This window comes from Siniperca chuatsi, linkage group LG23 (genome assembly GCF_020085105.1).
Source record: "Siniperca chuatsi isolate FFG_IHB_CAS linkage group LG23, ASM2008510v1, whole genome shotgun sequence".
In the NCBI taxonomy this organism is placed as follows: Eukaryota; Metazoa; Chordata; class Actinopteri; order Centrarchiformes; family Sinipercidae; genus Siniperca; species Siniperca chuatsi.
This window is the reverse complement of record NC_058064.1, coordinates 6,004,859-6,017,549: the sequence shown is the minus strand read 5'-3', so window position 1 is coordinate 6,017,549 and position 12,691 is coordinate 6,004,859. Positions and strand designations below refer to the sequence as shown.

Here is a 12,691-nt window from a genome sequence, read left to right as displayed (position 1 = left end):
TAGATGTGTGACATTGACCTTCCATTTTTGTCTTAATCCTTAAGCTTTACTGTTCCCCAGTATGTACAGCCTGGGTTTGAGTTTCTAAAAGTCTCAGACAAATCAACTCCATGGTTAAAGTCCTAGGCTATATTAAATTTAATGGGTTCAGGCCCAGTCTGAATTGGAGTACAGTACACTTGTAGAGTAGCACCATCTGCCTGCCTTCAGCTAAATTCCTGATAAGACAGTTTGTGGGGAAAGAATGAACAGCTAGAACAGGCTTTTCAGGTGCAGCAATAGCAGCTGTTGGATTACACCAAATCCTAGAAAATGTCTGTTTCTAAAACAAAATTCATCAAATTGCTCTTAAATCCAGGTGTTGCTTGAACCAGGCCTTATGTGCAGATGATATTATTTAGTGTAAGACCTGGCGCTGCTGCAGACTGCCCTCTTACTGTCCTCCATCTTAGTAAATTCATCCAGGCCTGAGCCAGGGATGAGATGAGGGCCAGGATTTCACCCACAGGTAATGGATGATATGTCACTGAGACAGAGAGGCTGGTGCATGCTAAGAGTCAGGCACAACGTTTCCCTTCACCTGCTAAACCCAAGTTCTGACTGATAGATTGTAGCCGAGCCAAGGCTCCTCAGTCAAACCGGAGACCCTTCACTGCACAAGACCTTAGGAAAGAGGAGATGCGTATTCATCTCACGGCGTCTGTGACATGCACCTCATTTTTTGAGGGAAGAGCTATTTTACCGAAGGCAACTTTATTGGAGCATGACTGCTGTATAGATCTAAACAACCTTCAGATCATACAATAATGGGAAAAGAAGATAAACATGCACCTCCATGTTGCAAAACAAGATTGCCTTCCACAACTTGGGGCTATAGGGCTCTTGCTGAACTATTAAATGCAACAAAGCTCATCTATATATCAGCTCAGCAGCTGCTATTCACAAACGTTCATACACAACCGAAAGGCTTTCTATAAATGCTGCTCCTGATAAATTTCTTTTATCCTGTTGATGGGATTTTGTGTTTTTTCTTCTTTGGTGACCCAACACAACCCAAGGCAAATGAACTCAAGGCAAAACTCATTCTGATATATACTGCTTTTCTTAAATTACAGTACTACTTGAAATTAGAGTCTTAACAGCACTACTCAAAAAATGTTTAAATCTCCAAAGCATTGGCGATGCAGTTAAGACCCTTGAGATATTGTTTTTGGACTGAAAGTATTCCTTTCCTTTTTTGTTTCAGGAAACCCCCAGATCTGGAAGCGGCCGCCACAAGAGGTGAGACTCATTTTATTATCCTGACACTGAGAGTGGAGTTTATCTGCTTCAGCTTCACTTGTAATGTGTCAAGAGAAGGAACAGAGGCTGGGATGAGAAACATCAGTTTGAGTCATTAATTACGAGAGCAGATTCCCTCTAAAATGGTCTGAGGGCTTTTTTCTTGTGCGTCACTGTTGTTTTTTTTCCATCAGTGCTGCTCTTTTCATGTTTTTGTGGCTCAAGAAAGATGACTGTTTTGAACAGTAGTTGACAGGACACCATCTGGACCTTGGACCATCACTTCACTGCCATAGCTGGCAGGGAGTGTTGAAAGTAAATCATTTGCTTTGAAAGGTTTGGAGTCTAAAATGTGTGGTTGTATTCAGTAAAGATTGCTTTGGCATTTGATAAGAGGCTTTCAAACTTTCAAACAACCTCCATGAAGATTGATGTTTGGACAGACACCTCCCTCTGCGCAGATTATTTTTTTCATACAATTTATTGTAGACATTTCGACAGAGAGCACAAAATTGTGGCCAAAATAAATGTTCTTTCATTCTTCTTCTATTATACTACAACATCAATTAAATAATAGTCAAATTTTAAATGTTTTACATTGTATACCTCTGAATTGTTGAGGGACCAAATGCTTGAAGAAAATTGTGCAATTTATTGATTAGATTAATCCTCACAATGCAGCCTGTAACACACAATCAACATTATAAGTGGTGAAGTCCTTTGAGAACCTCTGTGTGTGTCCAGTGTGTATTTATTTTGCGTTATTTGCAACCAAACTGTGAAGCTGTGGCCAAGCCCAACAGCCAAGTTCACCAGCTGACATTCAATCTGGGCATGTAATTATGGCTGTTGCTCTCATCAGCTGGCCTGGCCACACTTGGACACTCCGTAGTTCTGCAACAGATAACCTGCCAGGTGGGCAAGGCAGCACAAGATGGCTGATAGAGCAACTTTATAGATGCGTGTCTCTCTCTAATTTACTCCCTTTCTGTCAACACCCTCCTGTATCAGTCACTTTATCTTTCAAGCCATTCCTCTGCACAGAGTGCACAGCCTGCTCTCCACAAAAACTCCTTTTGTAATGTTATTTAAAGAACTCTAATACAAACCTTGGTACATGGTGTTCCATCTTGTCTCATATCACATCAAATTCCATTAAATTATCTAGCATTTAATATTGTCTGGCTTGAACATGTCTGATAGAACTTAACTTATTAGCTTATGTGGCTTATTAGCTTACATCCCAACACTTCTTCAGTATCACACATTTTTCAGTGTTTGAAGCTCCTTCTATCTTTCAAATGAAAAAAGAAACTACATATGTACTGTAGCTCATCTTGGATAGTTAGGGGGCCTGGGATATTGGAGCTTTCAAAACCAAAACACACCCGGGCCAGCTCTGCCTATTTAGAAAGCTTGAAATCTCTGCCATTGAGATAAAAGAGGGATGCATTGATCAGCTACACTTGCAAGCCCCCACCCATATATTATGGTCATTTTGTGCAAGAGGACTACTAGGGATTACTGATTACATCTTTAAAACAACTCTGAATTGAGTTTGTCTTGATGTTTTCTCGCTATTTGAGGTAATGGGATGTGTCAGGGCGAGGCATGGTGTTAATCAGATGGTTGAGTGTGTGTTGTGGTTTCCAGTGTAGTTTTGACTCATTCCACATTGACACTTGAGTTTGTGAGAGACGTTGTTAAACCTGTGGCTGCTGCTGTTATAGGCTCTCCTGTCTGTGCTTTCTCCTTCCCACCTGCTGAGGCTCCCAAGCGTGTGTGATTGGCTCAGCCTCTCTCTCCCCCAGACCTCACCCTGCAGGGTGCTAATGGGCTATGGTGTGATATTTAGTATCGAGGCCATGGATGTTTAGGCTTGGCTTCAACACCTGCTGAGCACCCTAGAGTACCCTTGTGTGTGTGTGTTGTTTGTGTGTGTGTGTGTGGGGGGGACGACTCTTGAAACGAGATAACATGCCGCTGCAATGTTTAGCACTCTGTAAGAATGAGCGAAAATAAACAGTTGGTTCTGTAAATGTCAAGGTACAGAAAAATACCGCCTCTGCTTGTGTATGACAAATGGCACAGTAAGCTCAGTAGTGAAAAGGAAGAATGACTGAGCTGAGTGAAATAGATACAAAAGTTAAGCCTTTGTTTACATCATGGGGCTCATGTACGTAGTTTGTCACTTTTCATCAAGTTTTTATTCTGCAGAAAGTCATGCTGGGTGATAGGCCTGTCACGATAACTACTTTTGTTGGACGATATATTGTCTCAGCGATAAACGATATTATTTTCATTTTAAGGGCATTTCCATCATATTCATTTGCATAAAGCATAGGGGTTGTGTCGTTTGCAGCAAGGGAGAGATACAGAATTCTTTAGCCAAATAATCACAAACTCACTACAGGGACATTATATATCTGAAGTAAAAAAAAAAGTTTTTAAAAGATCTACAAAGGGAGGGAGAAGATCAAACAAACTATTTAAATATTTACAAGATATAGGAACACTATAATCCAGAGATCCAAAGAGAAAGAGAGAGAAGCTCAAACCTGCTGCCCCAGACGCTGCACCTATTGATTGTCTGCACACAGTGCAAGAGGAGAGTGGAGAGCCGGCGCTGTTAGCAGAAGCGCCGAGGACTGCGATTACTCTGAGCAGCATGCAGGGGAATAAATCACAATATAATATATGAATTCGAGAGAGGAGCTGCCTGAACGTCACCCACGGTGAAACTCTACACAGAGAGCAGACAATGAGAGGACAGAAGCTGTGCAACCAGAAACGACAGCAAAACGTGTCTCGGCATAGTTTTTTCTGTTCATTTGGCTTAGACGCTGTGAAAAAAGTCTTATAATGGTAGGGAAAACCCTGCTGTTTATTCTGGCATCATGTTGGCTAAAATGTTGGTGACATAATAATGTAAACACAACGGGCAATATCGAGGTCAGCAAAAATGATTGAGGTCCATACATCAAACAATAAGTCAATAACATAATTGTCGCGACAGGCTACTGGGTGATATGAAAATTTACATTTTGATATATTTGGTGTTTGAAATGTGTCACCTAATAAACATAAATCAAGAGTCAAAGTGATTGCTGAGCTAAACCAAGCAACCTGGACTTCCATAACTTTATGCCAGAATGGTCTTACTAACGTACATCCCTATATACAATGAAGGAAAGTTTCCTCTTCTATTGCGAACTTCCTCTCTATAATTTTAGTCTTACTGGAGTATGATATAGTTAGGTAGGTAGCTCTTTATTTATCCCCAAGGCGAAATTTCAGTCAGTCAATTTCAGTCCCTCAACAGCAGAGAAATGTGAGGAATGTACAGTGGTGTGCAAAAGTGTTTGCCCCCTTCCTGATTTCTTGTTTTTTTACATTTTACATTACATTGTCACACTTAAATGTTTCAGATCATCAAACAAATTTAAATATTAGTCAAAGATAACACAAGTAAACACAAAAGGCAGTTTTTAAATGAAGGTTGTTATTATTAAGGGAAAATAAAATCCAAACCTACATGGCCCTGTGTGAAAAAGTGATTGCCCCCTAAACCTAATAAATGGTTGGGCCACCCTTAGCAGCAACAACTGCAATCAAGCATTTGCAATAACATGCAATGAGTCATTTACAGCCCTGTGGAGGAATTTTGGTCCACTCATCTTTGCAGAATTGTTGTAATTCAACCACATTGGAGGGTTTTCGAGCATGAACTGCCTTTTTAAAGTCATGCCACAGCATCTCAATAAGATTCAGGTCAGGACTTTGACTAGGCCACTCCAAAGTCTTCATTTTGTTCTTCTTCAGCCATTCAGAGGTGGACTTGCTGGTGTGTTTTGGATCATTGTCCTGCTGCAGAAAGTTCGCTTCAGCTTGAGGTCACGAACAGATGGCCGGACATTCTCCTTCAGGAGTTTTTGGTAGACAGCAGAGTTCATGGTTCCATTTATCACAGCAAGTCTTCCAGGTCCTGAAGCAGCAAAACAGCCCCAGACCATCACACTACCACCACCATATTTTACTGTTGGTACGATGTTCTTTTTCTGAAATGCGGTGTTACTTTTACGCCAGATGTAATGGGACACACACCTTCCAAAAAGTTCAACTTTTGTCTCATCAGTCCACAGAGTGTTTTCCCAAACATCTTGGGGATCATCAAGATGTTTTCTGGCAAAAATGCGACGAGCCTTAATGTTCTTTTTGTTCAGCAGTGGTTTTCGTCTTGGAACCCTGCCATGCAGGCCATTTTTGCCCAGTCTCTTTCTTATGGTGGAGTCATGAACACTGACCTTAACTGAGGCAAGTGAGGCCTGCAGTTCTTTGTATGTTGTTGTGGGGTCTTTTGTGACCTCTTGGATGAGTCGTCGCTGCGCTCTTGGGGTCATTTTGGTCGGCCGGCCACTCCTGGGAAGGTTCACCACTGTTCCATGTTTTCGCAATTTGTGGATAATGGCTCTCACTGTGGTTCGCTGGAGTCCCAAAGCTTTAGAAATGGCTTTATAACATTTTCCAGACTGATAGATCTCAATTACTTTCTTTCTCATTTTTTCCTGAATTTCTTTGGATCTCGGTCATGATGTCTAGCTTGTGAAGATCTTTTGGTCTACTTCACTTTGTCAGGCAGGTCCTATTTAAGTGATTTCTTGATTGAGAACAGGTGTGGCAGTAATCAGGCCTGGGTGTGGCTAGAGAAATTTAACTCAACTGATAAACCACAGTTAAGTTCCTCCACATGCAAAAAAATAAGAAATCAGGAAGGGGGCAAACACTTTTGCACACCACTGTATAAAAACAGTATAAATAGTGTCCACATGTATAGTCGGTACGGTATAGTACAGAAACCACCAAGTTGGCTGAGACTCATTGTGTAGTCGAATGGCTGTTGGTACAAAGGAGCGTTTGAAGCGCCTCGGTAGGATGAGACGGTTACTGAAGGTGCTTCTTAGGCCGTTTATCTCCTCATGAAGGGGATGAGATAGGTTCTCCAGTATGTTCCTGATTTTGGACCTTGTCCTCCCCTCAGCCACCTCCTCCAGGCTGTCAAGGTGCACTCCTGCAATAGAGCCCACCTTCCTGACCAGGTTATTGAGTCTGTTTGCATCACCAGCCATAATGCCGCCTCACACAACAGCAAAGAAGAGTGCACTGACCACCACTGTTTCATAGCCTGTTGCATACAATGAATGAACTGAGCCTCCTCAGGAAGTACAGTGTCGGAAGTCCACTACCAGCTCTTTTGTCTTGCTGATGTTTAGCCTCAAGTGGTTGATGTTACAGCAGCAGATAAATCTCTCCATCAGACTCCTATACTCATCCTCGTTGTCCCCAGTGATGCAGCCGACAATGGATGAGGCATTGGAGAACTTCTGAAGATCAGTAGATCCAGAATATAATCTGAAGTCAGATGTGTATAGGGTGAACAGGAAGGAAGACAGAACAGTTTCCTGAGGTGCGCCCGTGTTACTATCCAGTACGTCTGACTGGCAGCTCTGGAGCCGGACAAACTGCAGTCTGCAGGTGATGATATCTACAGTATGTAATATCTTGTACTTCATTTTAAATTTACCCTTTGCCCTCTTCACATATTTACCACATTCTGCCAAGATCTTCAGCCATTTTCATGTTCAAATTCTTTTCCCAGATCTCTCTGACATAACACTTTAACATTAGATAAATCACCAAGCTTTACGGCATTTCTGCAGCAATTCCGGATAATCCACACTGTTCTGGCAGTACTGAACGTAGATGTTAGCCAATTCCTTATTTGTAAATATTTCCAGAAATGTTCTTTACCTTTTAAGACCAAATTTTTCAATAAAATCTCCATGGGTTATAAATTGTTTTGGGGATTTTTTCATTAAAGCCCCAGAAAACTTGGCTTCAAATCTTTAGTATTTCTCTATAACATTAAATATTCATGACTAAATAAGCAACAATAAAAGTTAAAACCTATGTAGTTATTTTTTATTAAGAGTTTAACCCGCAAAAACTCAGCTAATCTGCTTCATCAAGACTGTGTGGGTGTGGTTTGATCAGATCTGATTGACAAACAAACCACCAACTGTCATCAGATTCTGATTCTAATGTTGCTAAACTCTGATTGGTGCACGGTAGTAAGTGATATCACCATTTTACAACTGAGCCCCGCCCACTTCAAACCAGTGAGAGCTGAGATAAAAAAAAGAAATACAGAAATTTCTCAATCAAAATGACCAAAACTGTTCTACCTTTAGCAGAAAATAGTGTGGTTATTTAGGATCCCATCAGTAGTAAGAGAGACATCAATAAGTGCTAAGTGCTAGCATGAGGTGTAGTCTAAAAATGTGGAATTTACAGGATTTTACATCATTGTGCATATTCCTGTCTGATTATTTAACCTATTAATGGTTTCATAATTGAATTTACAGAATCAGAGCATCCTGGTAGACTAGTGGTTAGGATGCATACCATACAGCCACTGCCTTTACCAGTTTCTTTCGACCATGTTTCCTTCCTGTCTGTCTCTACACTGTCATTTATCCAGTACAAGCTAAGAATGCCAAAGAAAAAAAAAATCTATGTTGTGACAGTTTTTAACCATATTGCCCACTACTGCCTCTCCAATCTCAGAGTTAAAAGTACTTTGTAAAGTAGTCTAATAATGGGAACATCATATTTGGCAGATCCTGAAGAGTGCAGATGGTACATAGTTTGTCTTGCCAGCAGCTTTCCTGTCTGTGTCAGCTGTGGAAATATGCAGACACCCCCCTTCAGACAATTCAATGAAGCCTACACACTCCCCAATAATTTGATTCCCGGGGAGATTTTATAAACCTGGCACAATCTGTTCCTACCGGCCAGTGGAAGCTGTTATAGTCGCGGGGGGGGGGGGTGTAACTCATTCCAAGTTTCCACGTCAATAATTATTGAAATAAGGTCAGTAAGAAAATAAACTGCACATGAATATTCTTTCCCAGCTGCCCCACAATCCGTCTCTAAGCAGCAAGGAAGTGAAGAGGAGATAAGGTTAATATTCTGCTCGAGCTGCATACAAAAACCTTTAAAATCATTTTTTTCTCTCTCACCAGCTTAAGAACAGTGACGCACAAGTTGCCACTGCCATTCTTGAGCCTATTTGAAGTTGTAATATGTAAATAGTTTTTTAATCAGAATCCTTTTTGCACCAAAGTTGCAAACCCTTGAAGGCCCTTTCTCCATTAATGGAATAAAAGGCAGAGGGGTGTTAATAATGCATGCCTAATTGAAAGGGCAAACACGCAGAAGATATTCCCACCTGTTCTTTTGATGGTGGATGTGTCATCCCATTGAAATTTAATAATGTGCATATGATTCATACCTTCAAACAGCCTCAGTGTGAATACAGTATTGGACGCTTTGTATAGTGGAAATCGCCACAAAATTCACTGTTTTTCCAACTTTCTTTTTCATATGAAGAATTTTAAGTAAAAAAAACATGAGTATTCAACTTGTATCAGGTATTGTATTTATGTTTTTGTGTGTGTTTGTAACAGCTCTGCAAGGCCAGGATCTGAGGAAGAGGTGGGTGGAAACAGCAGACAACGACACAACCGTCACAGCAGAGATGGAGCAGCTGCAGCACCAGGAAGTTTGGAGAAAAGGATGGAGGAGCTGGAGAAGGTATGTCTTCTGTCTGACCCTGATATTACTGCTCAGTTATAGTCACTACTAATACTAAGCACACGCCAGTTAAATTATGTTTAGTTTGATATTTTGGGAAATACATTTACAGGATTTACTTTCTTGCCAAGAGTTGGATGAGAAGATCAATACCCTTTCTCCTTGTCTGTGCATTAACTATGGAGCTAGAGCCAAGAAGAAATTACCTTAGCCTAGCATAAAGACTGGAAGCAGTGAGAAACGGCTCACTCCAAAATTAAAAAAATATGCCTACCACCTCTTAAGCTCACTTATTAACACCAAACCAAAACAAACTGTAAGAACAACAAGTTGTGGTTTTATGGGGAAATACATGCTGTAACTATCTCTTGGTGATCAGTGGGAAAGAGCCAGGCTGACCATTTCCCCCTGCTTCCAGTCCTCATGCTAAGTTAAGCTAATTGCCTACTGCCTCCATAGTTAATGCACAGTCATGAGAATAGAATCGATCTTCTCATCTAACTCTTGGCAAGACAACAAAGTGTATTTCCCAAAATCTCAAAATATTTAATGGTGCACATCATTATATAACTCGCACAAGTTTGTTGTCTGCTATGAGTTTACTTCTTAAAGGTTAATATCAGCCTCAAAGGCTGGTATTAACCTGGGACTCAGATGTCTTTCATATCAAACAGGCTTGATATTTAATGGAACATCTTGCCGATTGTGTCACTCTGGCCAGTGGAGTTTCAGGGATTTACAGTATATCACCAGTTCCTCTTCCTGCTGCTTTTTTAAATTAGGTTTGTAACCACAATGGAATAAGAACCAAATAATGTTCACTTTTGGATTCTGTTCAGCTTTTTTTTTTTTTTCACTCATCCGCTCTTTACACTAAAAGCTGTTTAAAAGCCTTCTTCACACTGCCAGGAATATAACTCTCTCTACTCTCTAGGAAAAATACAGATTTTCTTTATTTAATAATAATAAATATTTCAGCAAAAAGGTACCTCACACTTATGAATGTAGACTCAGCCAGAATCAGCCTTAAACAACTTTGCAAGTGTAATTTGTGTGTAATTATAGAATATAAACTCATCCTCATGTCTATAAAACCTGCAAATATTCAGAAATAATACTGAGGACATGGTCTTCAGTGGTAGCTACTGCCCTGACTTGAACCAAAACATACATGTTTTCTTCTTCTAATGTGCTATCCTGTGGCATTAAATCATCTTCCAGTGTGCCCGCTGTTCGACCATCAAGGGGTCAGTTACACCCTTGAAACAGGATATAAATTCTGAAGAAATAACGGCGAATGAGAGCAAATCCTTAGATGAGTGTCAGTGGGGTTTCCTTCCTTTATTTCCCTGGGTGCAACCAAAGCTACATCTGCTATCACTGCCAAATTCTATCAAATTTTCAATTGCTCCCTGAGTTTTGTAAGAGTCTATCTAACAGTCTTTTAGTTGACTGAAAGCCTCTATAAGCGGCACTTTGTTTAGATGAATTTTCATTTTGAGTTTAAGTTCTGATTTTCTGGCTGGAAACTGCAGCTCAGCACTGGCAGAAATTCTCCTCAGTGTTGTTGAAGAGATGACCTTTTACAGTGCAGATATGTCTTTTCCTCCTACACCGTTCTATCAGCCACTCAACCTCACTGCTGCCACCGTAGAAAGTCAACTCGGAATCAAATGTCACTTGGGTCTCTTTCAAAGAAAGGTTTTTAAAGTAAGTACTGCTGCGACCTCAGTGACTTTCTGTGCGAGGTGTTTCTCTGAGTCAAATGTCTAGAAACACTTTAAAAACCCCATTTCACACACTTATTTTTATGTCTGTTGTGTCTTTTAGATGAGATTCTATAAGACTTCAAAGCTGCAGTTATCTATAGTACCAGGATGAATAGAGTTTCATTGGTCAGGATATTTATGTCAGCTACATTATGCTGTGTGCCTCCTACTGTACCTGCCCGATTGGTTTCTATGGAAACAATTTCGTGTTTATCTGCAACAGCAAGAAAGTGAAACTGGAGAGTGGAAATCCTGGTCTGATCTTCATTTCCATCATAAACGCAACATTAAAACTTACATTCGGTCACTCTCAGTAAGGAACAATATCCATTTATTTCACTGTGGTTGTTGGAGGAGGCGACAAGAAACACACTGGCTTTTAAGCAAGTATGATTTGAAAGAAACACAAAAGCACTGTGAAAAAGGAACTATTAAAGCATTGTTCACTGACAAACTGTTGCTGATTATTACAAATTGCTTATTTTGAAGAATATGTTAAATTAGGAAATAGAAAATTATAGTTGATTAAAACTGTCAGGTCACAAAAAGTCAATGCTTTTTATTGACTAAGTCTTAACATCAGATGATTTTGGAAGTAAAATGTGCTTTCAATAAAGTAGTCTCATTTCAATGCAGTCTCTCAAGCTGTAGCTTAATGTGGCAACAGATTAATACACAGGTCTGAATATTCTCAAATATTGAATACAGCTGTTTGCAGTTTACAGTTTGGCACATCCAAGGTTTTCTAATGCTGGACTGTTGTAAAGATAAGTTCACATAGAATTCACTTGAAGAACAGTTGCATTTGAAATGTTTAGAGGTTTTCTATCAACATATATACAACATATATATATATATATTAGTGGCAGAAGTTCTGTTGTGCAGATGTACATTCAACCTTTTTCCATGCATCAATCTACTATCCATTTCTGCTGGTCAGCCTGCTACCACCAGGAGATCCTGAGCAAAGTAGCCCAGATGCCCTTCTTTGTTACTACTTCCTGTAGCTCCTCCTGGGGAATCATAAGGCTTTCCCAGGCCGGATGGCATATAAAAGGCATCCTAATCAGATGGCCAAACCACCTTATCTGGGTCCTCTTAATACGATGGAGCAGCAATTCTACTCCGAGCTCTTTCGGATGTCCGAGCTCCTTAAAGCATTTGTATGCATCAAACAAAGTGTTTATTGGATCATCGGACAGCCTCTGAAACCCTTTAACCTAAAGCTTAAACCTAGAGCTAATCTAGAGCTGCATCTGCCAGTTTTTTGTAACTTTCTAAAAAATTCGACTCTCTTTTTTATTTTTTTCTTCACACAACTATTTCTGTCACTTCTCATGTGTACAACAGAGTGCAACACTATGATTGCCTTTCAGGAGATACTGTCCAAAAGTGTGCGCCATTATCCCCATTTGTATGAATCATAACATCTCCCCCCTCTCTATGAAGGCAGGCATTTTGCCCTGCCATCGAGTGTGGTCATTTGGAACACTTATAAACCCTCTTTCCTTTAGGCATGATCAGAGGACACTTTGTACTAATCACTTAATTTCAAGAACACCCCAGCCTTCATCCTGTCGTAAGGGTGAACCCCAACTGCGAAGAAAACAGCTTTCATCTGCAATATTGTCCTTTCAATGGCTACCCAGAGCTCATGGCCATGGGTGAGGGTTGGTACATAGATCAACAGGTAAATCGAGAGCTTTGCCTTCATGCTCCACTTCCTCACTACAACAGTCGGGTACCATGTTTCTGCAGTTGACAAGACCCAAGATGCTTTAACTCCTTTACTTACGACAACGGCCGTCCCATCCCAACCCCAACCCCCAGTGTATTTAGCCTTTTTAAAAGTTCATTTTGAGTTTTTCCGTTCAGGCAGCAATGCTCCAGTGCAAGTGTTTTGGATCTAACCATTTCTCATAAAACTGAAGTAATTACAGGGCGTAGTCCCATAGCAATGTGTATGAACATAAATACAAATTTCATGG

At 40.4% G+C, this 12,691-nt stretch overlaps 1 protein-coding gene across 3 annotated transcripts in view; it reads left to right on the top strand.

The window, feature by feature from the left end:
* pawr (PRKC, apoptosis, WT1, regulator) overlaps positions 1 to 12,691 on the top strand; it is a 75,293-nt gene that overhangs the window by 56,823 nt on the left and 5,779 nt on the right. For all 3 annotated transcript variants that reach the window (XM_044186691.1, XM_044186692.1, XM_044186693.1), the window contains exons 4-5: positions 1,247 to 1,281; positions 8,808 to 8,934. In XM_044186691.1, coding sequence (XP_044042626.1) covers positions 1,247 to 1,281; positions 8,808 to 8,934 — 162 coding nt within the window. The remainder of the gene's footprint in view (positions 1 to 1,246; positions 1,282 to 8,807; positions 8,935 to 12,691) is intronic.